Source organism: Indicator indicator, chromosome 4 (genome assembly GCF_027791375.1).
Source record: "Indicator indicator isolate 239-I01 chromosome 4, UM_Iind_1.1, whole genome shotgun sequence".
NCBI lineage: Eukaryota > Metazoa > Chordata > Aves > Piciformes > Indicatoridae > Indicator > Indicator indicator.
In genome coordinates this window covers 13,225,490-13,253,156 of record NC_072013.1, presented here as the reverse complement: position 1 = coordinate 13,253,156, position 27,667 = coordinate 13,225,490, and the positions used below count along the sequence as shown (strand labels likewise).

The following is a 27,667-nucleotide window of genomic DNA, read 5'->3' as shown; positions in this document are numbered from 1 at the left end:
CCCCCTTTTCTTCTTTTCCTTTTCCCTTTTTTCCTTTTCCCCCTTTTCTTCTTTTCCTTTTCCCTTTTTTCCTTTTCCCCCTTTTCTTCTTTTCCTTTTCCCTTTTTTCCCTTTTTTCCTTTTCCCCCTTTTCTTCTTTTCCTTTTCCCTTTTTTCCCTTTTTTCCTTTTCCCCCTTTTCTTCTTTTCCTTTTCCCCCTTTTCTTCTTTTCCTTTTCCCTTTTTTCCCTTTTTTCCTTTTCCCCCTTTTCTTCTTTTCCTTTTCCCTTTTTTCCTTTTTTCCCCTTTTCTTCTTTTCCTTTTTCCTTTTCTTTTTTCCTTTTCTTCTTTTCCTTCCCCTCTTTTCTTATTTTCTTTTGTTTCCTTTTCTTCCCCCCTTTTTTTCCTTTCTTTTTTCTCCTTTTTTTCCATTTTTTCTTTTTTCCCTTTTCTTCTCCTTTCCCCACCTTTTCTTATTTTCCTTTTCCCCCTTTTCTTCCCCCCTTTTTTCTTTTTCCTTTTTTTCCTTTTCTTTTTCTTTTTTTCCTTTTCTTTTTTCCCTTTTTCTTTTCTTTTTTCAACTTTTTTCCTTTTTTCTTTTCTTTTCCCCTTTTTCTTCTTCTTTCCCTTCCCCCTTTTCTTATTTTCCTTTCCCCCCCTTTTCTCCCCTCTTTTTTATTTTTCTTTTCTTTTTTATCTTTTCTTTTTTTCCTTTTTTCCTTTTCCTTTTCTTTTTTCTTTTCTTTTCCCCCCTTTTCTTCTTTTCCTTTTTTTTCCCTTTTACTTTCCCCCCTTTCTTTTTCTTTTCTTTTTTTTCCTCCCCCCCCTTTTATTTTCTTTTTCTTTTAAGAGATCACAAAATATCTCCTTTCAATTGAGGCTTGTGTTTAAGTAGGACTAGAGGAAGAGTTGTCACTTGGAACAACCATCCTTAGTGAAATGAGTACCTAAGGCCAGTTAGAATGCAGCCTTCAGCAGCTCATTTTGGTTCACAATGACAAATAGAGAAGCCTATTTAGGAACATTACAGGAATTAAACAAAAATGACTGCATAGAGTCAAAAACTTCCCTCTACACAGCCCAGAATTAAAGTTCATGGAAGGACTGGGGAGTTTGAGGGTGGACCACTGGTACTGGTGCTGTAAATCACCTTGAGCCTATTAGCTCCAGCTTGCTTTGAGCTGTGTGGCTGTTCACAGCTGAAGCATGCTGGCTTACATGAAGGCACAAAACATCCTACATGTGCTTTCAGGGCACACCTCATCCTGAGAGCTTTTGCTCACCCAGAGGAGATCTGCCTGCAGACACCAGGGCACTGAGCAGGGCACTGGAACACATGGGGAAAGGCTGGAAGGCTGTGAGTGACTCAGGAACACAAAGCAGCACTGTGCTTTCTGTTCCAGCACAGAGGGGTGCCTGCTAGCACTCACACTGAGCCAGCTGAATGCCCTTCCTCCACACTGCTGCAGAAGGAGAACAGAAAATAACCTTTTTCATCAGAACAGTTTCAAAGACTGGGTGAGAGAGCCCTGGAGCAGGCTGCCCAGAGAGATTATGGAGCCTCCCTCTCTGGAGACGTTCAAAACCCATCTGGCTGCGTTCCTGTGTGACCTGCCCTGAGCGATCCTGCTCTGGCAGGGGGGTTGGACTGGATGATCTCTGGAGGTGATTCTGTGACTGGTGCTATGGTCAGTGAACAGGAACACTGGAATAACCCTGCTGCAGGACATTCCTCATCCCATAGCAACCGCTGGATGCAGGTCCCTTGGCTTGTTCTTCCTTGCGTGTTCTCAAGGTGGCCAAACCAGAAGTTGTCCTTCTCCCTCCATTCCACTAATCCTTCTTAAGAATGACACAAGACAAGTGGTAGCAAATAACTTTTCTTTCTGACAATCCATATCAATACAATGCACAGCATCATAGCTTAATACAAATACTTTACACGACAGACACCTTAAGGACAAAACAAAAAGCATAATGACAACGCAGCTGCAGCTCCTTTACTATCTTACATAGCTGGGAAGAGTTTCCTTTAAGTTTCTTTGACCTTTCCTGTAGAATTTGAACTTCTGGTACCAATTAGCAAGCAATGGAATTAAAAACAGAACAAAACAACACCAAATTAAAATAAAAAAAAATGGGGAAATGTGGATGAAGTAGAATCCAGAGGAAGTGAGCTGGATCATAGAAAGGCACCTTTGAAAACACCAGCAGCCTGGTGTCATGAAACAAGTTCCAGGGCAAGAGGTTTCACTGGGCTCAGCACCTCCTAAGTCAAAGGGAGCAGAAGGAGATAGAGACCTCTCCTTCAGGAACACAATACTGTCATCTCCTCTAATGATCTCCAATTGCATGTGTGATAGAGCTGGGGGGCATTCTGCTGTATTCATTATCCTAATTGACAGACTGGTCAGACTGTCACCAGGGAAGGAGGGAAGGGGAAGAGCAATCCACACCACAAAATCTCAAGGGAAACTGTGGAGATTGCTAGGATTATAAAGGCTGTGGTGTGTCTGCTCATTCCATCACCTTATTCCCCCCTCCCAGGAAGGCTTGCTGCAGACCCATAGACATTAAAAAAAAAAAAAAAGAAGAGATAAATAAATTTTGTTCTTCTGGGTTTCCCTCTCTGCAGACCAAGCCATTGGTCACTATAAAATCTCACTTTTTGGTTACGGTGGCAGACTGGACACACCTACTGCTCTTGCTGGCTGCAAGGCATTTCTGAAGGGTTCTGCTGCCTTAGACATTGTATAGGAAACCTTTTTGGTTCAGACTTGACTTTTACTCTGGATGTTTGTTCCTCACTCCCTCTTGTAGCATGGCTATAGTACCTTAGATGCCTGTGAGATGGAGTGACTTGGATACCTCTGCAGCTCCACACAGTGAAGACTCCATCTGGGGAACAATGGTGTAAGGCTGTATCCATCCTAACATCCAGGAGGCAGTGTCCCCTGCGTAGGAACTAGGACTGAAGGCTTTGTGCAGCACTTGGGGGCTTACTTCAGAAAGCAAAGGTCAATTTTGTCACCCAGACATCATTTAAAAGTGATTAAAAACCCAATGAAACTTATGTCTAATTGTGTTCAAATGGCATCAGTAGCACAGTGCATCTGTGAATTCCTGTCCCAGTTCCACATGATTTTTGAATTCCCCAGCTCTGCTTTCCTTGGCAGCTCAGTACCATTAGACTCCAGTCTTCATGTCCAGCTCCTGATGGTTTTGTGTCTCATTAACAGTCAGGAATTCCTCACAAGCTCCTGTTCGGTCGTTTGACTGCTCTTTGTGAACCAAGTGCACCATTTCTTGGGACTTGCTGGCATCTCCATTCAACCCACTTGTCTTCCTATCCTCCGCTGCCCCTTTGCCATTGTTAATCACTAGCTTCTTCTTCTGCCCACATCTGGAAATCAAGAGAGAAAGAAAGACAGACAGAAGAAAGTGAGTACTATAAATGGAGACTAACAGAAATAAGGCAAAAATAGAAATTAGTATTTTGGAAAGGGTGCTTGGAAATGACACTTTTGTGGCTGCCAGTGCAAGGAAATGACACTTTTGTGGCTGCCAGTGGGAGGAAATGACTCTGGTGACTGCCAGTGCAGGCTTATACAGTGCAGAGGGTAAAGTTTCTCCATAATGCACATTTGACTTTAGAAAGCATCTACCACTGTATGCATAAAGCAGGTCAGGAGCTCACTGAGGTGATTTGTATTTCTTGCTACTACAGAAAAGTTCACAGGCTCACAGGATGTTAGGGGTTGGAAGAGACCTCTGGAGATCTTCCAGTCCAACCCCCCACGCCAGAGCAGGACCATAGAGTCCAGCACAGGTCACACAGGAACACATCCAGACAGGGCTGCAAAGGCTCCAGAGAAGGAGACTCCACAACCTCTCTGGGCAGCCTGTTCCAGTGCTCTGGGATCCTCACAGGGAAGAAGTTTTTCTTCATGTTGAGGTGGAACCTCCTGTGCTGCTGTTTATATCCATTACCCCTTGTCCTATCATAGAGTGCAAGTGAGCAGAGGCTGTCCCTTCCTTCCTGACACCTAGCCCTCAGATATTGATAGACATTGATAAACATCAGTCTGATGTGTATAGACATTGATTAGATCCTTGCTAAGTCTGATGTTTATAGACGTTTATTAGATCCCCTCTCAGTCTTCTCTCCAGACTGAACAGCCCCAGGGCTCTCATCCTCTCCTCACCAGGCAGTGCTGCAGTCCCTTCAGCATCCTTGAAGCCCTCCCTTGGACTCTCTCCAGCAGATCCCTGTCCCTCTTGAACTGGGGAGCCCAGAACTGGGTGGGCTCCAGGTGTGGCCTCACCAGGGCAGAGTAGAGGGGGAGAAGAACCTATGATGGTAAGGTAGGAAGGAGCAGCTGTGCTTTTCCAGTTGTGCTCCCTGCAGTGCAGCTCTCTGCAGCTCTGCATGAAGGCACACACCCCCTTTTAAAAAGCCTCCTGGCCAAAACATGCATAGTGGTCAGCGTGGCCTGGCTATGCTTCAGGCTAGCAAAGGAGTGCTACCTACACAGCTGCCAGCTTGGCCCTGGGCTTGAAATGCTTTTGTGGATACACAGTGCTGAACATCCTGCCTGTCTGGAGCAGCCATGCATCAACTCAACATACAAAGCACAGCTCTCTCCAGAGCTGCAGGGTCTCTGTGAAGCTCTGCTTCGAAGAGCTTGCTCCTTAAATGAGTGCATTTTGCCTGAATGACTGATCTGGCAGTTCCTCAAGCATTAGTTTTTGGCTGCCATGAAACTAAGGCCTGCACTCAGTGAAGCTTTTTCATATGACTCAAGTGAGACTGAGACTGGAGATATTAATTTAGAAAATAAAGTAACTGTCAGCACTGCACAAATAAAACCACAAATCCTTCTCACTCTTTCAAGAGATGAATGCTTGGGACGTTCTCAGCTTGTTGCCCAGCTGGTACACAACTGCTGCATCCTCCCTCCTCAGCTATGCTGCTGTCTCCTGTCCCTGCTGCAGTGCTAGTCTGACGTGAGGTGACATTATCATGCAGGATGCTGGCTACACCACCACCACCTCTCTGCACCTCTGCAGCATATCAGCAGTTATCAGAACAGAACCAGAGAATGGCTCAGGCTGGAGGGGACCTCAGAGATCATCCACTTCAATCTCCTGCCATGGGCAGGGAGGCCTCTCCACTAGACTCAGCTGCTTAATGCCTCATCCAACCTGGTCTGAAACACCCCCAGGAAAGAGGCATCCACAGCCTCCATGGGCAGCCTGTTCCACAGTCTCACCACCCTCATCCTGAAGAACTTCTTCCAGCTCTAGTCTAACCCTGCTCTCCCTCATCTTCAAACCATTCCCCCTTGTCCTGTCTCCAGACACCCCCAGGAAAAGTCCCTCTGCAGCCTTCCTGTAGGATCCCTTCAGGTATTGGAAGGCAGCTCTAAGGTCCCCCTGGAGCCTTCTCCTCTCCAGGCTGAACACCCCCAGCTCCCTCAGCCTGTCCTCACAGCAGAGCTGCTCCAGCCCTTGGATCATCTTTGTGGCCTTCTTCTGGACTCTCCCCACCAGCTCTGTCTCTTTCTTATGCTGGGGACACCAGAGCTGGAGGCAGGATTGGAGGTGGGATCTCAGCAGAGCAGAGGCAAGGGGCAGAATCCCCTCTCTTGCCCTGATGATGAGGGAAGATTTCTTGACTTACTGATGTTACCAATTGGATATTGCTGAAGTGAAGGCAAAAAAACCCAATCTGTATGAAGCACACCAGGGTACAACCCCTACACAGATTAGCAGGCTCCAACCCCTGGGTTCATGCAGGTAGGTGGCACTTTGCAGCTTGCCCTCAGTTGCATGGAAGCTCTAAGTAAAAGATATGCTTCCCACTGACAGTGCCTAGGGAGTCATTTACAGCTCCTTTTGTGTCAAATGCAGTCTGTCACTAACCATAGTGGCCCTGTGTGTCCCTGCTCCTGTGGTGGCTGAGTTAGGAGGGAACAAATGGCAGTGTCCACTTTCAAAGGCATGACTGAAGAACGTAGGAATCGGTAAGGCTGTTAAGCTGAGGCTGTGTAACTCCAGAATCACAGCAAAGAAGAAGTTGGAAGCTCTGAAAATGCACAGGAGGCTCTGCAAAGTTGCAGGAGGCTCTGCAAAGGGGCAGAGGGATCTGCAAAGGTTCAGGAGGCTCTGCAGAGCTGCAGGAGGCTCTGCAGAGGCATGGGGGGCTCTGCAAAGGCACAGAGGGCTCTAAAAAGGCACAGGGGGCTCTACAAAGGCACAGGGGGCTCTGCAGAGGAGCAGAGGGCTCTGCAGAGGCACAGGAGGCTCTGCAAAGGCACAGGAGGCTCTGCAAAGGCACAGAGGGCTCTAAAAAGGCACAGAGGGCTCTAAAAAGGCACGGGAGGCTCTGCAAACGCACAGGGGGCTCTGCAGAGGAGCAGAGGGCTCTGCAGAGGCACAGGAGGCTCTGCAAAGGCAGAGGGGGCTCTGTAGAGGTGCAGGGGGCACTGCAAATGCACAGGGACTGCCTTACCTTCTGCGGCTGTTCACCGCGATGCACACCGCCAGGATCAGCGCCAGCGCCAGCAGAGCTGCCACGATGATCAGCCATTCTGTGGGGAGAGGTGGAGCAGGGCAGGAGAGAGGATTAGCAGGTCTCATGGAGCTCTGCCATTGCACACAGCTGCAAGAACACAAGGCCTGTTGCATCTTTTGAACTGCCAGAGTTTGCTCCCAGCTTGCACGAGTGTTCCTTTTACAAAGTGTCCACCGAATGCCTTGGCATCGCTCAGCTGTACCCAGGGCACTGCAGGTGAAATGCCCCTGGTGGCACTGCACTTTGGTGGGCAGAGTGGTACCACTCCTTTACACCAGGAGCAAAAGCAAAGGCTTAGCAATGCTACACTTGAAGGCTTGGGCACAAAGACAGGATGGAGAGAAAAGAGGAAAGGAAAGGAAAGGAAAGGAAAGGAAAGGAAAGGAAAGGAAAGGAAAGGAAAGGAAAGGAAAGGAAAGGAAAGGAAAGGAAAGGAAAGGAAAGGAAAGGAAAGGAAAGGAAAGGAAAGGAAAGGAAAGGAAAGGAAAGGAAAGGAAAGGAAAGGAAAGGAAAGGAAAGGAAAGAAAGGAAAGGAAAGGAAAGGAAAGGAAAGGAAAGGAAAGGAAAGGAAAGGAAAGGAAAGGAAAGGAAAGGAAAGGAAAGGAAAGGAAAGGAAAGGAAAGGAAAGGAAAGGAAAGGAAAGGAAAAAGGAAAAAGGAAAAAGGAAAAAGGAAAAAGGAAAAAGGAAAAAGGAAAAAGGAAAAAGGAAAAAGGAAAAAGGAAAAAGGAAAAAGGAAAAAGAAAAGGGAAAAGAAAAGGGAAAGGGGAAAAGGGAAAAGGGAAAAGGGAAAAGAGAAAAAAGAAAAGAAAAGAAAAGAAAAGAAAAGAAAAGAAAAGAAAAGAAAAGAATAGAAAAGAAAAGTAAAGAAAAGAGAATAAAAGAAAAGAAAAGAAAAGAAATAAAGAAAAGAAAAGAAAAGAAAAGAAAAGAAAAGAAAAGAAAAGAAAGAAAAGAAAAGAAAAGGAAAGGAAAAGAAAAGAAAAGAAAAGAAAAGAAAAGAAAAGAAAAGAAAAGAAAAGAAAAGAAAAGAAAAGAAAAGAAAAGAAAAGAAAAGAAAAGAAAAGAAAAGAAAAGAAAAGAAAAGAAAAGAAAAGAAAAGAAAAGAAAAGAAAAGAAAAGAAAAGAAAAAAGAAAAGAGAAAAGAAAGGAACTGCCAAACCAGATGGGACCCTAAGAGGTCATCTCAGCTACATCTCACTCCAGTGAAATGGGGTCAGTAAGAGGATGAGCTGAGGAGTATTTCCTTTGCTCCTAAGACTTCTAGGAAAGGAGCTTTAGCAACCTTCCTGGTGGCCTGTCCTTGCTGCTGTACTACCATCACAGGCAGAGATCCACTCCTAAGAGCTAACTCATTAGTCTGTCTGTTTGAATCCAGTCTCCTACCTTTCATTTGAAACTAATTCCTTCTTCTAATGAGTTGATCGTTATTACTCCATGGTCAAACCCTGCTAGGTATTCCTTCTGCACCCTACCCTTCTCATCTTTCCTTTCAGTTGTCCCTGAAAAACGGAGCTCTCCAGAAGGTGCTTCAAAGGTTAACTTTTCTTTGGGCTCATCTCCAGCTTCATATATGTGATTAAAGAAATGCCTTGCACTGAGCACAGAGCTTCAGCTCTGCACCTGAAAGCAGAGTGGGAGCATGGCTTTCTCTGCTTTAAAAAATGACTTTACTGCCAACATGTCCCAGAATATAGCTGCATACTTCTGCGATTGGATCACGGCACTGGCCTCTCTCTAGTCCATTTCAGTCTGCAAACTCTGCCCTCTGCAACACTCCCCTCAGCCATTATTTTCCCTGAACACTCTCAAGGATAGGATTCTTTGCACATAGCCACACTGAATCTCACCTGATTTCCTATACATTGAGAAATGCTACTTGGCTCATAATCCCACCCTTTGAAACACATTGTTTCTCTCAGCTTGATGTTGCTGGAGAGTTCCATGTTACAATACCCTCAGCTTTCTAGCCTGCTAGTGAAAATGCTGGATGCAATCTGATTCAGAATGAGCTCAGTTTCTGTGCTTACATCATTAGAATACAGGACTTGAGAAGCCTACCTGGTACCTGTGCTGACCGTGGTTGTGAGGTGATTTTTGTTGTCGTAGTCTCTCCAGGGGAAGTGGTGGATTCATAATAGCCCTTGTGTGGTCCTTGGTTGCCATAATTACTGGAGGTAGATCCTAAAGGACAAAACCATCTGTTAGGCCAAGGATGCTTAGGGAACATTTATCAGTGAGGTACAGAGACTGTGATCTTCAAAACCCAAAACCCAGACTCTAGAAAGTTTGTGCTGAGGTCATTCCTGGGCTGCATCCAAAGCAGCGTGGCCAGAGATGGAGAGAGAGGATTCTGCCCCTCTGCTCTGCTCTGCTGAGACCTCACCTGCAGTGCTGTGTCCAGCTCTGGAGCCCTCCACACAGCAAGGACATGGACCTGATGGAGAGGCTCCAGAGGAGGCCACCAAGATGATCAGGGGCTGGAGCAGCTCTGCTAGGAGGACAGGCTGAGGGAGCTGGGGGTGTTCAGCCTGGAGAAGAGAAGGCTGCAGGCAGACCTAAGAGCAGGACCTGAAGGGGGCTACAAGAAAGCTGCAGAGGGACTGTTTGCAAAGGGCTGCAGGGACAGGACCAGGGGCAATGGTTTGAAATGAGAGCAGAGCAGATTGAGATTGGATGTGAGGAACAAGTTCTGCACCAGGAGTGTATAAGGGACACTGCAACAGGTTGCCCAGGGAGGTGGTTGAGGCCTCATGCCTGGAGATGTTGAAGGTGAGTCTGGAGAAGGCTGTGAGCAACCTGCTCTAGTGGAGGATGTCCCTGCTGACTGCAGGGGGTTTGGACTGGATGCTCTTTGGAAGTCCCTTCCAACCCAACCCATTCTATGATTCAAAAGGTCATGCTGAGAACTATCACACTGCCTAGAACCACCAACACCCGTCTGCACAATGATGAGTTTCAGTGTTTTGAATAGCAACGCTCATGGGTTTCCCCTCTTCTCTCTCTCCTCTGTTTCAGTTTTGATTATGCTGCACTTTTGTGAACCAAAATGCAATCATAAATGCCTACACATTTTCCTTCTTTTTTCTTTTTAATTTAAAACTAAAATGACCAATATAGAGACATTCTGAAACTTCTAATTTTAACCTTACACAGGCTAAAAATGAACTCCTAAAACATTATTGCTGTCATAAAATAAAAGGATTTTTCTCTAATGGCCTTAAAATTGATAGCTGTGGGGGGGAAAAAAATGCTCTCTGCAAACTTAGAGCTGGATCCCCTTCTTCTTTCCTTTGGTTCTAAGATGGCTCTAGATCTTAAACCCAAATGCATGCTTCCAGTCTCAAGTATTTGCTGTGCTGACCATACCACTTGAACTTTCCTGCAGAAGCATTTCTGGCCTTGCCTATTGCCATATGGGGATCCCAAGCCTCATATTATCAGCAGACCATAGATAAAGTGATTTCATTTGGGATTCCTACTTCATTGTCACTATAAAAAAAAAAAATATCGCAAATCTCCACCTCTCTGAATTCTTCCAGACTCTGCTAGACCAAAGGGAGGACCTCCACTAATCAGCTGTAAAGTTCTTTTGCTTTAGCACACATTGCAAGTCATTTCTAGTCAGCCTTTCTGATCTCATTTCCTAACAGAGCTGAGAAACACAAAACCGAGAAACATGTTTTTCCCTCTATTAAGCTTTGCCAGCAAGTAGTTAATGAAGCCTCCAGATGTTTTTTTCCTTATTATTTTTTTAAATTTCATAATTTTTATTAAGAAGAAACCACTGCTGAGTTGTTTTGTACTGTCTAAAGAGGGACTGTTTGCAAAGGGCTGCAGGGACAGGACCAGGGACAATGGTTTGAAATGAGAGCAGAGCAGATTGAGATTGGATGTGAGGAACAAGTTCTGCACCAGGAGGGTGCTGGGACACTGCAACAGGTTGCCCAGGGATGGAGTTGAGACCCCATGCCTGGAGATGTTCAAGGTGAGGTTGGAGAAGGCTGTGAGCAACCTGCTCTAGTGGAGAATGTCCCTGCTGACTGCAGGGGGTTGGACTGGATGACATTTAGGGGTCCCTTCCAACCCAACCCATTCTATGACTGTACAAAGTACAGAGCACTAATTCAGCAGTGAAGGGTCCTGATCTAGCCTCCAAGCAAGCTGAACATACTTGCTTGTCTACACCACATCTCAGGGATCTTTTTTATTAAGGTGCTTTCTATCACCCTTGAGGATTGCCACCACAACACCCCTTAGAAAGGCACTCAGATATTTGCTAAGAAATACATGTTCAGAGAACTGCATTTGCCCCTGTCCTTCCCTGAGCATTGACAAGAAGACTCAGCACTCAGTCCCCTGCAGTTCTGGCTCTGGGGAGGTGCTTGTGAAGGATCCTCAAAAGCTCTTACATCTTATTTTGGCAACATCCTAGGGTGGGGTTTATCTTTTGGCAGTTATTGGTTTGGGTTCCATCAGTGAACTGATTTGTGATTCCATGGTCACTTGGACAATAGATCAGTCATTAGCATGATGTCCCAGCACCCTCCTGGTGCAGGACCTTTTCCTCATATCCAACCTAAATCTGCTCTGCTCTCATTTCAAACCATTGCCCCTGGTCCTGTCCCTGCAGCCCTTTGCAAACAGTCCCTCTGCAGCCTTCTTGGAGCCCCTTCAGGTCCTGGCAGGCTGCTCTTAGGTCTGCCTGGAGCCTCCTCTTCTCCAGGCTGAATTATTATAAGTTGCCACATTATTATGTTCACACCATGTTATGTTATGATGAATTAACATTAATTAATTAATAACAGACTTCTTTTTAAAGTGTTTGCTGTGTAATGTTATATAAATACAGGTCCATCATCTTCTTTTATGTGCAGAGAATCTCTACAGAGCATTGGCCAAATCTACCCTGGAAAGGTTCCCCTAGTTTCCAAGAAAGTGCATGGCAATAGCTTTGGGATTGGTGTGTATGAGAAGTAGTCTTTAGAAACAAAAAAAACAAACAACAACTTCCTTTTGGGATGATTATTGGTGTGGAAACTGCTTTTGGGAATAAGGAAAAGTCCCTGCATTTCCCATGCTGTCAGTGTTCATCACAAGCAATGCATCAAAAGGAAGGTTGTGTGCAGGGGAATAAGCAAACACTGCTCCTGCTGACTGCTCAGGCTCTAGCAGAACAGCTCTTTAAAAATAATAATAAAAAAAGATTATTTACAAATGAAATTTCAGTTACACCTCAATAATTACTCACTGGCAAGGTATCAACAGCAAACACACTTAGGAAAAAAAAAGAGTAGCACAGGGAATTACTTCTCTATTGAAACATCTTCACAGAACGCAGAGGGAATATGGATGGAGGAGAAGTGACAGAGTAAAAAACCTAAAAGAATGACAAAATGCTCTCGGGGTCTCTGTGTGTGTGGTCAGGAGGAGAAACATCACATCTGTTCACTCTCATAGTTGTGCTACCCCAGACAGGCACCAGACTGCATGGAAAGGCTGTTGGCAAAATGCTATTTTAAGCCTTTTAGCTTTGCACAGGAAGAAATTCCCTTTAATGATGTCTTAGGAGCAGGATGTAAAGAATAATAACGCCCCTAAAACAAAAAAATAACTTGACAATAATTTCCAAGTGTGGTTAGTACACAAGCTCTTGGGCAAGTGCCATTGTAATGATGGACAAAAGAAAATGCTCATCGTTGATAGTCTTAGGGTGGCAGGTAATGATAGGACTAAGAGGAGTGCAACAAAAAAAAGAAATGGAAAGATTCAGATTGGATGTTAGGAAGAAGTTCTTTCCCATGAGGGTGGTGAGACACTGGAACAGGTTGCTCAGGGAGGTGGTAGAAGCCTCATCCCTGGAGGTTTTTGCAGCCAGGCTGGATGTGGCTGTGAGCAACCTGCTGTAGTGTGAGGTGTCCCTGGCCATGGCAGGGGGGTTGGAACTGAATGATCCTTGAGGTCCCTTCCAACCCTGACAATTCTCTGATTCTATGACTCTACAGATCTTACTGGTAGGAAGAGGGGTCTGCAATTGACTGAGATCATCTTCAGTGTCTGGGAAAAGTGCAGGTATCCAACTGCCATGGGAACCCTCTGTGCTGTTGGCTTCTTGGCTTTCACCTCCAGGTAGAGTGCCAGCTGCCAGTGGCTCTGTGGTTGCTTCCTCTTGATTAACATCATCCATGGATGGTGAGACTGCAGTGATGGGGGCATGATCAGATTCACACAAGACTGCTCACCTCACCACCACCACAGTATTCCCTCCTTCCTGATTCACAGCAAGCCAGGAACATGTCCCTCTTCCTCATTCAAAGCATAGAGGAAGAGAAGATGACATGAAGGCCTCCCCTCCTTCTCCCACACTGGCTTCTCAGAGGTCTGGAAGCACCACAGGCAGGCTCAGCATGCTGGAGGGAGATGTTGCCTACTTATCCAGATGCCAGGGGCAGGTGGGGAGGGAAGACCTTCAGAAGGAGAGACTGGAGCAGCAAGAAGCTGACCCTGTAAGTCAGGAGCGAGTGGCCATGCTGCAGCCTGCTCCCTGCTGCTCTTGCCTAGCAATCCATCAGTGAGGAGGCAAATGGGATTGAGGGCAGGAGTGATGGGGCTCGATTCTCCCATGGCTGCCCTGCCCTCACCACAGGGACAGCAATCCTCACTCATGGTGCTGCTGCTGAGGCACAGGAGCAAGCCATCTGCTGAACCCAACAGAGCACCTCCACCACGCCACGGCGTACCATGCCTGATGCCAGCAGAGAGCAAGGAAGGAGGAAGGGGCTGGAGATTCAGCATCACCACTGAGCTGTCTTGCAGAAGAGTCAAGAGGCCACCCAGAAACAGGCTTCAGTAAAGGACAGAGACCACCAAGTGCACCACCAAGGAAGCCCTTGGGCATTGTCCAGAAGTCAATTCCATCACCAGCACAGATCCCACCAGAAGAGGCTCGCACTGCAAGTCCAGACTGAGACCACAGACCCCACGAGGAGAAAGAGAGGGCAAGGAGTCAGCTTCAGAAGAAATAATGCCTCATTTCACTCCAGCCATGAGAAATGAGGGTGATCCATTATTCTTACTGGTACCCATCAGAGGAGGGTCATCTCCAGCTGTGCCCGTACGAGCTGTGGTCGTGTGGAGGAGCTCGTTCCCAGGGATGTCTGTGGGATGCATGATGCCTTCAGTGCCCTGTCCTGGTTCAGTATCTGAAGGTAGAGGTGGCTGAGTTGGATCTTCATGGTGGGCACCATCAGCAGAGGCAACTGCAGTTACCACAATGATTTAATCAGCTGTGAGCTCCGTGCCTGCAGTCTTGCCCACCCTATGCCCAACACATGCAAGTTTCCTGGTGACATTAAACTACTGCTATCCCTTTTGCACCACAAGAGAGCAGAGAGCTTCTCTCCTGCTGTGTGTTATCACTCCTCTTTGAATCCATTTATCAAGCACTGGCATATGTTTTCCTCATCTTTTTCACTTAATCCAAAACATTTCCAGGGGCAGTGGACACAGGGGAAAGGGCAGAGAGGCAGCAGTCAGGAGAATTCCCTGGCCTGCATCCCAGCCTGGGGTGCAGCTCCAGGGAGTTTTACTTCACAGCTAGCAGGAGTGAGAGTAAAGAGCCCTTTCTGTAGGCATTGGTTCCCGTTTGTTGCTCAAGACTGAGCACAGACAGGTTACAGAAAATGGTTTTAAATCTTTGTTCTTACTAGTAGGAAGAGGGGTCTGCAATTGACTGAGATCATCTTCAGTGTCTGGGAAAAGTGCAGGTATCCAACTGCCATGGGAACCCTCTGTGCTGTTGGCTTCTTGGCTTTCACCTCCAGGTAGAGTGCTAGCTGCCAGTGGCTCTGTGGTTGCTTCCTCTTGATTAACATCATCCATGGATGGTGAGACTGCAGTGATGGGGGCATGATCAGATTCACACAAGACTGCTCACCTCACCACCACCACAGTATTCCCTCCTTCCTGATTCACAGCAAGCCAGGAACATGTCCCTCTTCCTCATTCAAAGCATAGAGGAAGAGAAGATGACATGAAGGCCTCCCCTCCTTCTCCCACACTGGCTTCTCAGAGGTCTGGAAGCACCACAGGCAGGCTCAGCATGCTGGAGGGAGATGTTGCCTACTTATCCAGATGCCAGGGGCAGGTGGGGAGGGAAGACCTTCAGAAGGAGAGACTGGAGCAGCAAGAAGCTGACCCTGTAAGTCAGGAGCGAGTGGCCATGCTGCAGCCTGCTCCCTGCTGCTCTTGCCTAGCAATCCATCAGTGAGGAGGCAAATGGGATTGAGGGCAGGAGTGATGGGGCTCGATTCTCCCATGGCTGCCCTGCCCTCACCACAGGGACAGCAATCCTCACTCATGGTGCTGCTGCTGAGGCACAGGAGCAAGCCATCTGCTGAACCCAACAGAGCACCTCCACCACGCCACGGCGTACCATGCCTGATGCCAGCAGAGAGCAAGGAAGGAGGAAGGGGCTGGAGATTCAGCATCACCACTGAGCTGTCTTGCAGAAGAGTCAAGAGGCCACCCAGAAACAGGCTTCAGTAAAGGACAGAGACCACCAAGTGCACCACCAAGGAAGCCCCTGGGCATTGTCCAGAAGTCAATTCCATCACCAGCACAGATCCCACCAGAAGAGGCTCACACTGCAAGTCCAGACTGAGACCACAGACCCCACGAGGAGAAAGAGAGGGCAAGGAGTCAGCTTCAGAAGAAATAATGCCTCATTTCACTCCAGCCATGAGAAATGAGGGTGATCCATTATTCTTACTGGTACCCATCAGAGGAGGGTCATCTCCAGCTGTGCCCGTACGAGCTGTGGTCGTGTGGAGGAGCTCATTCCCAGGGATGTCTGTGGGATGCATGATGCCTTCAGTGCCCTGTCCTGGTTCAGTATCTGAAGGTAGAGGTGGCTGAGTTGGATCTTCATGGTGGGCACCATCAGTAGAGGCAACTGCAGTTACCACAATGATTTAATCAGCTGTGAGCTCCGTGCCTGCAGTCTTGCCCACCCTATGCCCAACACATGCAAGTTTCTTTTTTCACTTAATCCAAAACATTCCCAAGGGTGGTGAGCACAGGGAAAGGGCAGAGAGGCAGCAGCCAGGAGAATTCCCTGGCCTGCATCCCAGGCTGAGGTGCAGCTCCAGGGAGTTTTATGTCACAGCTAGCAGGAGTGAGAGTAAAGAGCCCTTTCTGTAGGCATTGGCTCCCCTTTGTTGCTCCAGACTCTGATTAGTGCCAGGTTACAGAGAACACTTCTAAGCCTCTGTCCTGTCCTTTTAGAACCACTCTGTACTGTGATGTGCAATGAGCCCAACACTCCTCTTCCCTGTCTGCAGAGTTGCCTGTATTGTTTTTTTTTTTACTCTAACTGGACCATAAAGAAGAAAAGATAACAGGCTTTTCCCTTTATCTTAATTTCCATCATCTTCCAGGTTTGTAATCCAAGCTCCTGGGCAGGAGCCAGGAGACAGAAAAGTCACCACATGAAGACCACACAGCAACCAGAGAAGACATTTGCCCAGCAGCCACACAGTGAAGAATAGATCCTGAGCACTGGCTGTTTGAGAAGGGATTCCAGCTGCTCTTCCCTGATTTCAGGACAAGTGGGGTGTTTCCCATACCATATTTCTAGAGCACTGTTTTGCTGGTGCAACAGGTGAGTGTTACATGGGACTGCAGCATGATGTTGGCTCATGCCAGGCTTTGAAATTCCTTTCTCTCATCACTCTGTGTGTCAGTGGGACAAATGTTTGGATAACACCTTTCTGCTCACCCAGGTGAATATTCACAAAGCAGTGGCAGTAACCCACTTCACCATGAAGTCAGCTTTATGGTAAAGGCAACTTGGCCACACCAAACAAAATCAGCCTGAGGCAAGCCCTCGGTCGTGCTTCTCCCAGGAACTGGAAGCACTAAAAGTGGTGATGATGGTCAGCAAAAAATAATGTTTTATCTAGAGATAAATTGGAAAACATCTATCTCTAGGTCTATCCATGAAGACCACAGGGAAAATTAAACACTCTGTATCAATTGTCTTCAAGACATGGCTAAATTACTCCCCTCTACAAGTTCCTGCAAGATCTTTCCCAAGCCAGAGCAGCTGAGAGGCAGAAGTGGTGAGATGCACACAGTGAGAGTACCTGTAGTGGAAGACTCTTTGTGGTGATTGTTGTCTCTGGAAGGAATAATTCTATCCATTACAGCAGTTTGTGTGGCATAATCCTCTCCCTGCTCCCAGCCTGGATACACCAATGCAGAGTCGTTGTGTGTGGCCCCATGGCTGGAGACCACAGCTGTTATGACGATGGTGAAGCAATTATGAACTCAGTATATAAAGATCCATTTGTCACATTATTGTCCTCTTCAGTTCTTGTCTCTATGACAGGCCTTGCTCACATGTCTACTACATTTAATGGCAAAGAGAAGTAAAGCAGATTTGCTTCTCAGTCTGGTTTATGCTTCGAAAAGCTGCCTACTGTCACCAACAGGACTGCCTCCTCCTTGCACTGAGCAGGTGCCTTCCAAACCCAAGACACCTCATTGCTGCTTGAAAGTATTTCCCCCAATTATGCTGTTGGCTTTGTGTCTGGGGAGGAGCAAACCATCAGCCACTGATGCAGAAGTGAGAACAGCAGGGGAAGAAACAACCACGAGAACAGGAGCCCCCAAGAAGGATTTTTAATCACAGAATTTGAGTGTAATGACTATATCCCCCCTTTTTTTTTTCTCCCCTTAAAATTTCCCTTTTTTTAATTAACTGTAGCATCTCCAGAAAGCTAGACAAGGAAGGCTGGCAGAGAGGAAGGCCAGCACCTGCTGTAGATGTATGTGAATGGTGCACACAATGATTAATACAGTGTCCAACTAGAGCATATTTGAATTTGCAGTTGCTTAGGAAAATATGATATTGCCAATAGCAATCAATCTGTAGCTTTTAATAGACAGCCATGGCACAAGGGTACCCAAAGCTCTGAGGTAGTATAACTCCTCTGTAATGCCTCCAACCCAGAGAAAAAAAAAAAAAACAAACCACAAAAACCACCACCACAACCAACAAGAAAAGAACAAACCCAAAACCAACCAACCAACCAACACAAATCAAGAAAATTGCCACAGCATGTTAAAATATTAATTGCAACTAGGCCACAATATATTGCTATAGTAGTATAATAAAGCAAAGTTGAGTAGAGTAGAGTAGAGTAGGATAGATAGAGTAGAGTAGGGTAGAGTAGGGTAGGGTAGGGTAGGGTAGGGTAGGGTAGGGTAGGGTAGAGTAGAGTAGAGTAGAGTAGAGTAGAGTAGAGTAGAGTAGAGTAGGAGTAGAGTAGAGTAGAGTAGAGTAGAGACTCACAGAATCAAGGAATCATTCAGGCTGGGCCAGACCCTTGAGGTCCTCAGGGCCAACCACTAACCCTGCTCTGTCAAGGTCACCACTAAACCACACTGCTGAGCACCACATCTAAAGGACCTTTAAACACCTCCAGGGATGGGGACTCCACCTCCTCCCTGGGCAGCCTGTTCCAGTGCTTGACCACTCCTGCAGTGGAAAGCTTTCCCTAATGTGCAGCCTAAACCTCCCCTGGTGCAGCCTGAGGCTCTTCCCTCTTGTGCCATCACTAATGAGCTGTGAGAAGAGACCAGCACCAACCTTTCTCTGTTGTGATCTCAGGAGTTGTACAGGGTGATGAGGTCTCCCCTCAGCCTCCTCTTCCTCACACTAACCACTCCCAGTTGCCTCAGCTGCTCCTCATCAGACTCCTTCTCTAGGTCCTTCAGCAGCTTAGTTGCTCTTCTCTGCACCCTCTCCAGCCCCTCAAAGTCTTTCTTGTGCTGAGGTGCCCAAAACTGAACCCAGCACTCCAGCTGTGGCCTCAGCAGTGCCCAGTACAGGGAGCCCATCCCTGCCCTGCTCCTGCTGGTCACACCACAGCTGATCCAGGCCAGGATGCCACTGGCTTTCTGTGCCACCTGGGCACTCTGCTGGCTCTTGTTCAGCTGCCTGTCCCCTAGAACCCCCAGGTCCCTTTCTGCTGGCAACTTCCCAGCCACTCTGCCCCAAGCCTGGAGCATTCATGGGCTTGTTGTGGTCCAAGTGCAGGACCCGGCACTTGGCCTGGTTGAGGCACAATCCATTGACCTCAGCCATTGTCTAAGTCTCTCTGCAGAGCCTCCCTGCCCTCAAGCAGATCAACACTCCTGCCTAACTTGGTGTCATCTGCAGGTGTACAAATGGTGCCCTCCATCAAGATCATTGACAAAGATGTTAAACAGAAGTGGTCCTAATGCTGAGCCCTGGGGAGCACCACTTGGACTGCAGCACAGCACAGTGTTTGTGTCTATCAGTAACACACTGCAGTGCATCACCAGATTTTTACAGGATGTTGATGAAACACCTGGGGTAGGTACCTTAGAGGAACGTGGGCTTACGGGCTGTTGAGGCAGTGAGCTTTTGCTGATACAGTCACACTTAGCTGAAGGAAGGGATCCACAGCATACAGATGCTGCTTCTGATATGCTTCTCTTCAGTGGCCTGCTTGTGAAAATCTGCAGGAGCAGATGGTGGCTGAGTTAAATTCTCTGCTGGCAGTGATTAGCACAGCACATCAGTCATCAAGTTGCAACCTTAGTACATGCCAGGGACAGACATTAATATGGGCCAGTTTTCAGTTACTAGCTTTATGATATCATTTGGTAATAGAATCATAGAATCAGTTTGGTTGGAATAGACCTTTAAGGTTATCAGTTCAAACATTAATGACCTTTTTTGGTCCAGTTGCTTTGACCAATGGAAGAGAGAAGCCTCTCTTCTACACTGTTTGTTTTCTTCCCTTCAGCAAGAGTATTATCTTTAAAAGGGCAGTGAGAAGATCACAGAATCAAAGAATGGCTCAGGTTGGAAGGGACCTCAGAGTTCATCTCCTCCAACCTCCCCTCCATGGACAGGGACACTTCTCAACCAGACTCAGCTGCTCAAGGCCTCATCCAGCCTAGCCTTGAACACCCCCAGCAAGGAGGCATCCACAGCCTCCCTGGGCAGCCTGTTCCAGAGTCTCACCACCCTCACCCTGAAGAACTTCTTCCTTAGCTCCAGTCTAACCCTGCTCTCCCTCACCTTCAAACCATTCCCCCTTCTCCTGTCTCTAGACACTCTCATGAAAAGTCCCTCTGCAGTCTTTCTGTAGGATCCTTTCAGGTATTGGAAAGCAGCTCTGAGGTCCCCCCAGAGCCTTTTCCAGGCTGAACAACCCTAACCTGTCCTCATAGCCTCATAAATATTTTAGGCAGAATTGCCATATTAACAAAAATTGAAAAAAAAAAAAAACCAAACCAAAACCACCCCAGGTCCAATCATGACCTGCAACAGGGGAGTGAACACAGCTCCCAGATATGTAAAAAAAATACAACTGATGTTATTATTTTGTCATTTAAACATTGACTGTGACCTACAGACAGAACCCTGCTGGATAGCCTGCTAAAACCTTGTGACTGCATGACATGGAACATAAAATGTAAGAGACAGGCACACAACTAATCTGTCACAGGGTCCTGACATGAAAATGTAAGAGACAGGTACAGAACTAATCTGCCATAGGTCCTGACATGCAATCCAAACAGGAGAGAAAACAGACCACAAGGATAGGTCTGAAGAACAGGTGGAAGAACATCAGAATTGCTCAAGTTTATTCATAGAACCTCTGTTATGGCCTTAAAATGCAACATTTTTAGTAAAAAAAATAAAAACAAAACAAAACCAAAGCAAACCGAAACCAAACCAAAGCAAACCAAAACTAAACCAAACCAAGAGCAAACCAAAACTAAACCAAACCAAGAGCAAACCAAAACCAAAGCAAAGCAAACCAAAACTAAACCAAAACAAATCCAAAACTAAACCAAAACAAATCTAAACCAAAACAAAATAAACCCAAACGAAAAGCAAACCAAACCCAACCCAACCCAAACCTAAACAAAACCAAAACCAAACCAAACCCAAATGAAAACCAAACCAAACCAAAACCAACCCCAAAGCAAACCAAACCAAATCAAACCCAAACCAAGCAAACCCAAACCAAAGCAAACCAAAACCAAAGCAAACCCAAAGCAAACCAAACCAAATCAAACCCAAACCAAGCAAACCAAAACAAACCCAAAACCAAACCAAAACAAACCCAACCCAACCCAAGCCACAAAACCCCCAAACCCTAAAACTAAAGCTTCAGCAGTCTGTGGTATTTGGCTTAAATGTTCCCTGTACTGTTACCTGTAGGAGAAGATTCCTTTCCAGTGCCATTTTCACCTGTAGCAGTAAATTCCTCTTGCTGACTACTCCTGGTTGTACTTGCAGGATTTTGTTCTTGACTGCTCCCTCCTCCTGAGTGAGCACTGTGTATCAGTGGAGGTGGGGTTGGTCCTTGATGCTTTTCCTGCTCCCTTGTAACTACTGCTGATAAGATGATGATTGAGTCAATGACGATCAACCAGGGTCATATTATCCTCGCCTCATCACCTACACAACAAGGCTGCCTGGCTTTTGTGTTGGGGCTTTTTCTTTCCACTGTTGCATTTGATGTGAAAGGGAAGAGGAATGAGGAGAGAAGTCCTTCGGAAAGCTCACCACAAAGCACCCCCAGGAAGGAGATGTAAGTGTGTGGTGAAGTATCCCAAAAGCCAAGGGCAAAGAAAAGCTGTAAGAGGTGGAAAACAGGGAGGAACGACCGCTTGCATCTCTAGCTCAGTTATTCATAGTAACTTAACTCTTCAGTCGGGTTCTTCTGGGGATTTTTAAGGCAAAAAGATGAAGAACTTTCTCTTCTGAGTTAGGATCTCAATTTACACAGACTGGCTTCAAGAAAGCTCTCCTTTCTTCTGGGATTGGGTGAAGAAATTAACAGGTTCTTACATTCAAACTAGAAAAAAATTCTTGAACTCAGTAATAATTAAAGCTATTACTGACAAAATAATTTATAGAATCACAGACTCACTAAGGTTGGAAAAGACCTTCAAGATCATCAAGTCCAACCTTCTACCCAGCATCTCCATGACCAGAGTGCCACATCTACTCATTTCTTGAACACCTCCAGGGACAGTGACTCCACCATCCCCCTGGGCAGCCTGTTCCAATGCCTGAGCACTCTTGAAGCAAAGAAATTTTTCCTCGTCTCCAACCTAAATCTCCCCTGGCACAATTTCAGGCCATTTCCTCTTGTCCTGTCATTGGTTACTTGGGAGGAGAGGACAATATTGGCCTCGCTCTGACCTCCTTTCAGGTACATGTAGAAAGCAATGAGGTCACCTCTCAGCCTTCTCTTCTTCAGACTAAGCAATCCCACATCCCTCAGCCTCTCCTCACCAGACCTGCTCTCCAAACCTCTCACCAGTTTTATTGTCCTTCTCTGCACTTGCTCCAGCACCTCAATGGCTTTCTTGTACTGTGATGCCCAAAACTGAACACAGCACTTGAGATGCAGTCTCACCAGTGCTGGGGGCAGGGGGACAATCACTTCCTTACTCCTGCTGGTCACACCCCTTCTGATCCAGGCCAGGATGCTGGAGGTCTTCCTAGCCACCTGGGCACACACTGGCTCATGCTCAGCTGGCTGTCAACCAGCCCCCCCGAGGCCCTTTTCTGCTGGACAGTTTCCAGCCACTCTGCCCCAAGCCTGCAGCCTTCATGGGGTTGTTGTAATGCAAATGCAGAACCCAGTGCTTCGTTTTATTAAACCTCCTGCAACTGACCTTAGCCCATCAGCCCAACCTATCCACAGAACCACAGAATCACACAATCCACCAGGTTGCAAAAGACCTCAGAGATCATCAAGTCCAACCTATTGCCTAATACCTAACACCTCCTGACAACTAAACCATGGCTCCAAGCTTTTTTTGAACACCTCCAGGGATGGTGACTCCACCACCTCCCTGGGCAGCACATCCCAATGGCCAATTACTTTCTGGGAAGAACTTTCTCCTCACCTCCAGCCTAAACTTCCCCTGGCACAGCTTGAGACTGTATCCTATGCAGACCTCTCTGTAGAGTCTTCCTACCCTCCAGCAGATCAACACTCCCACTTCATTTCATGTCATTTCCACATTGCTCACTCTCTAATTTACTGTTGCTTATGTGGCAGAAGATGCAGTCAGAAATCACCTGAAGTACCACCACCATCAGGGTTTTACTAGTGAGCATTAAAAGGCTTAGAAAATATAGACCAGGGGGGAAAAAAACAGCCAGAACACATGTAACATACATTAAGGTGAGCATTAAAAGTCAGTTTGAATTATAGCCACCCTAGGTTTGAAATGTTTCCATGAGCAATACATTGAAGGTAAAGCAAAGGTCCTTCTTCAGAGCATGCAAAGACTGAGCCAGGACTTCTACATACACCACAGGTCACCAGAAAGAGAAATCTGCCTGATAGCCCAAGAAGAGAGGAAGTGGAGGAATATTTATCTTCACATCCAGACAATGCAGCATTCATAAGGAGGACACTCATGCAAACAGAGTTAAGTCTTTTTGTAATTAAATTCAAACCACAGAGATTATCTTGTCGGAAAGAAAAAAAGGGAAAAAAAAGTCAATTCCAATTAACTCCTCCTCCAACTGATCTAACAACACTTCAGACTGAAAAGAAAGGTATCACAAAAAAGGATTTCTAAGCAACTACAGCAACTGTTCCGATGGCAGCTGTGTAAACTCTCTGGCTAAAGCACCTTGGGAGCAGAAGGACAGGTATCTGGCTGTGGGGGCAGATCCTACCATCCAGAAGCATGGAACAAGCTTTTCACAGAGGGACTTCCACAAGTCCCAGGGGAGTTTGTTTCTTTTCAGCACAATCTAATTTTATGTCATGACAAGTCTGGCCCCCAGGCCAGATGCACACAGCTGTGCCTCCAGCTGTTCAGTTCTGCACCTCCTCCTTAACAGGGTAAGTCTGTGCATGACAGCCAAAACATCCCCCAAACAAAGCTCATCTCCAGCTGTGCTCTTCAAAACATTGCAACTAGAAACCATTTAGGTACAGAGCAAAAATAGCTGGAGAATGAGCCCTGCAAGCCTTTGCCTACACAGGGGCTTAGGCCAAAAAATTCCAACCTCTTGAAGAGCATGAGGACACTTTCAGCATCTCAACTGGCTGCTGGCACTAAGAGTGGCAGCAACATGGTCACACTCACCTAGAGATGCTCCATCACCCTCTGTAGTAGTTTCATGTGTTTGAACCACTAGCTCCCTTTTTTTACCTTTGTCTTCAGATTTTATAACAGGAATTTGGGAGTGGAAAAAAGGAGATTTTTTTTTTCCCCCCCCTCTCACCGAGATGGCTCATCAGGTACAATCTGCTCAGTTATATCACACTACTGGCAGTGCAGGTTGAAAAGTCTGAGATGTGAGGAAAAGTGGCAAGTAATGGGGACTAAATGTAAAAGAGGAAGCACTTGGGATGACAACTGAATATTAGAGGTGCCCCTTCTGAGGGCTCTAATACAGATGCTGGACTGAGGCTGAGACTGATGGTGTGGGAATTCTACCCAGCTGCACAAATCTGAGTGGTGTCTGAAATACTGAATTGCTTTACCCCTGCCAGCAGAGCTAGGATACTGCTCCTCTTCATCTGTATAGGCAGGGTTCCAAGGATCTTGTGTGGAGATCTCCAGGAGCGTCCCATGCTGCGAGTCCACAGCTGTTAAACAACGGAGGGGTCAGCACTGACCAGTACCCTGCTGGCCGTGTGTGCCAGAAAGGTGATAGAAAATGGAAATCCAGGCACAGCTTAACTGCAGGCTCTGTAATCTCCTTAACAAAGCCCTTTGCATCCAAGCAGTTGGTTCTTTTCTTCGCATTGGACAGAGGCAAGCTTTCCCGAGAGGAATGGGGAAAACAAACCAGAGAGGAATCAGGGAGAGTGAAAGTCGTGCAGAACCATGGCAGCAGTTACAGGCATCAGAACTCAAGCCTGAGGGACAGTGCTGGGCCTAAAGAATGTGTTAGCTGCCTGGATCCATGTAAACCATGCTTGCCAAGTACCCAAGAAGCTCTCCTGCTTGTGTTAGAATAGCCACCACTGAGCCAAACCTGAGCACCTGGACAGCCCCCAGGAAGCCAGCAGTGGTCAAGAGAGCTACAATGCAATTGGCTCCTACAAGACTTCCACAGGAGTCTGTGAGCAGAGGCTGTACACATGCCCCCCATGGAGCATGCAGGCACCACTAGGCCATCCAAGGCAGCTGGAAGGCCATGTGCTACCCATGCAGAGTTGCAGAGAGACATGAATTAACACCAGAAACACCCCCAAGAATTAAAAAGTCCCAGAGCCAAATGAGTTTTCTCTATTTCCTTGTAAAAATGACGATCACCTCTGAAAAAAAAAAAAAAAAGCACCCAAAAATCCAAGCAGTCCACTCTCTCCAGAAAAAAACAAAGAAACCTTGCAATCAGTGATGGATAAACACTGTGAAATGAGTGCACAGAAAGAAACCATACATTAAGATGTGTTCAAATTAAACTGATTTACCAAAAAAAAAGAAGACATTCTTATCTTTGTACAAGTGAGAGTATTAGAGCATAGTCACTAATGGCAATGCTTATACTGAGAAAACACCAAGGGCTGGGGCCATTCCCTACTCACAACCAAGTATCAGGCTGTCCCCTTCATGACATAGCATTTGGTTTAGCTCCTCATGTGGGGTGGTCTTCTGGTTTTCAGATAAAATGATTTTTGTTATAGATTACTTTTTTTTTGGCTTAAAAACCCAAGGTGATCAGTGTGGGACCATCCATATTAGACACATAAGGCTGTGTATTAAAATGTCTGAGCTGGGGTATTGGATTGTGCCTAAACATGTGCATAAACAAAAAGAAATGAGATGATGTCAGGAAAGCACATGGGGAAAAGTGAAGAAGGTGGCAAATGCAGGACTGGCTTGTGGACATTTCCCAATGAAAACGCCACTGGAGGATTAGCTTCCCCAAACTGTGCTTGACCATCTTTCACAGGCAGGAAGCCCACTACAGTATAGATGCTGATTATATAGATGTGTGTCAGAGGAGGAGGAACATTGGGGAGAACAGGGAAAAGAAGAAAGAAACCATCTAGAGAGGCAGGAACTTCCTTACTCGTGCTTGGAGCATGCTCATCCTTGACCACACTTCTGTCCCAGCCTGCAAACACTGTTGGGTAAGGCACCTCCTCTGAAGAGTCTTCATCATCTGAACCATTGCCACTCGAGGTCACATCTGCTGTGGTGATGTTAAATCTGCCATGAAGCCCTACCCCACAAGGTCTTCTGCTGGCAGCAGTCATGCTGTCCTGTCTCACTCACACACAGCCTCACACTCACAGGGCAGAGGTGGCCCTGAACCTCGCTCCTCCCACTTCAAACACATGGCAAAGTAAAGCAGTGACACAGGTCGCACATTCAACCCCCCCCCCTTCATCCAGTGCTTCTGAAGCTTGCTGCCCTGCTGCCCTGGCTATTCAGCCCCTCACCAAAGCACCTCCTTAGCATGACATTCTTTACCCTTGGTTGCTTGCGTGGGTCCTTGTGTCTTCTCTCCAGGATTTGACCACCACCAGTGGTTTGAGAATGGATTCCACCAAGCTTGGGTGGTGGCTTTCTCCAGGTCGTCATGAGGAGCCAAGGGAGCTGTTAGGACATGGTTCATTCAACCAAGATCTTGTTATGATTTCCTGAGAAGTCCTTTTGCTCCAGCAAAGTCAAGTCCACCAGCACCAGCACCACCACTGAGCATGCTCGTGCCACAGAGATGGATGTGAGTTCCAGGTGAATGTATGAACCCTGGGGGTCATTACATTCTTCTAACAACCAGCCAGTTGCAAGCACTAGTGTCAGTGCCAGGAAACAGCACAGTCCCTTGAGAAGAGTCACCAAAAGGCCCACAAGGGTTTGCTAACACATTCAACAAGGTAGATCAGTTCCTCCTAGGCTTTGCCAGCAGGATAGAGAAGGCAGGCTTAGTCTCTAGGATGAGGAATATCCACCAGGATAACACAAAGTCACATACGAAAGGTGAAAGAAGCATCCAGAAGGGGCAGAAAAGGACACCCAGAGGTAAGCACACCTGTTAGTGCAGCCTCCTCTGCCACTGACAGCCTCACGTGCCAGCACTGCCAAGGACCTGGGCTGAGCAGCAGGCACTGCCCTTGGCCTGCTGCTGGCAGCAAGACCCACAGCAGAACACCTCACAGCGAGGCAGCAGCAGAGCATGGAGAGAGAGCTGCAGGTTTACTCCATCATCACATCACCACTGCACAGCATTTCCTCTGAACACAGCACTGGACATGGCAACAATCATTTGGGATGGGCATTGGAGGGTGGAAAGACCTCTTTTTTTGTAGAACAATGACAAGAAATGAGAGGCTTCTTGTCCACCGGGCTAGGCAAGGCACAGGGGGAGTGGCATGCAAACAGAGCCACCCCTGTAGAGGACTAGAAGCTCCCCCCAAAGAGGAATTCCTGAGGCACAACATGCCACAAGGAAAAGACACAAATCAGATATGAATGGAGACAAGACATCAATTCTAGAAGCAATGGAAGATGCTGCTTCTAAGGAGATGGACCTCACAAGATCTAAAGTTTTTTTTTTTTGCTGTGGCATGGGAGATGTGTGTGAAACAAGAGCTGGCCAGGACAGCCTTCAATTTTCACACAATAAACGTGTGTCAGAGGAGGAGGAACATTGGGGAGAACAGGAAAAAGAAGAAAGAAACCATCTAGAGAGGCAGGAACTTCCTTACTCGTGCTTGGAGCATGCTCATCCTTGACCACACTTCTGTCCCAGCCTGCAAACACTGTTGGGTAAGGCACCTCCTCTGAAGAGTCTTCATCATCTGAACCATTGCCACTCGAGGTCACATCTGCTGTGGTGATGTTAAATCTGCCATGAAGCCGAAGCCCACAAGGTCTTCTGCTGCCAGCAGTCATGCTGTCCTGTCTCACTCACTCACAGGGCACTGCACAGCACCATGACGCCCCCAGTCCATTGTCTCCTCCTGAATCCTCCACCCACGAGGGATTCCTCACTCTGCCATGCTCCTGGGGAAGCTGCCCCAGCACCGCTCTTAGCTATGTTTCAGAGCCTTGTGCATGCTCACAGCA

The 27,667-nt window shown here is 46.9% G+C and overlaps 1 protein-coding gene across 1 annotated transcript in view; it reads right to left on the bottom strand.

Moving 5' to 3' along the window:
• Positions 1-3,164: 3,164 nt before the first annotated feature.
• Positions 3,165-27,667, bottom strand: part of CD44 (CD44 molecule (Indian blood group)) — a 43,628-nt gene continuing 19,125 nt past the window's right edge. Inside the window, exons 7-18 of the mRNA XM_054400271.1 lie at positions 27,307-27,429; positions 26,069-26,194; positions 25,665-25,787; positions 24,127-24,231; positions 20,817-21,014; positions 16,699-16,851; positions 15,324-15,506; positions 13,630-13,827; positions 12,566-12,751; positions 8,615-8,737; positions 6,493-6,571; positions 3,165-3,381 (exon numbers count right to left, since the gene is read on the bottom strand). Of these exons, the coding sequence (XP_054256246.1) occupies positions 3,165-3,381; positions 6,493-6,571; positions 8,615-8,737; positions 12,566-12,751; positions 13,630-13,827; positions 15,324-15,506; positions 16,699-16,851; positions 20,817-21,014; positions 24,127-24,231; positions 25,665-25,787; positions 26,069-26,194; positions 27,307-27,429 (1,814 nt within the window). The remainder of the gene's footprint in view (positions 3,382-6,492; positions 6,572-8,614; positions 8,738-12,565; positions 12,752-13,629; positions 13,828-15,323; positions 15,507-16,698; positions 16,852-20,816; positions 21,015-24,126; positions 24,232-25,664; positions 25,788-26,068; positions 26,195-27,306; positions 27,430-27,667) is intronic.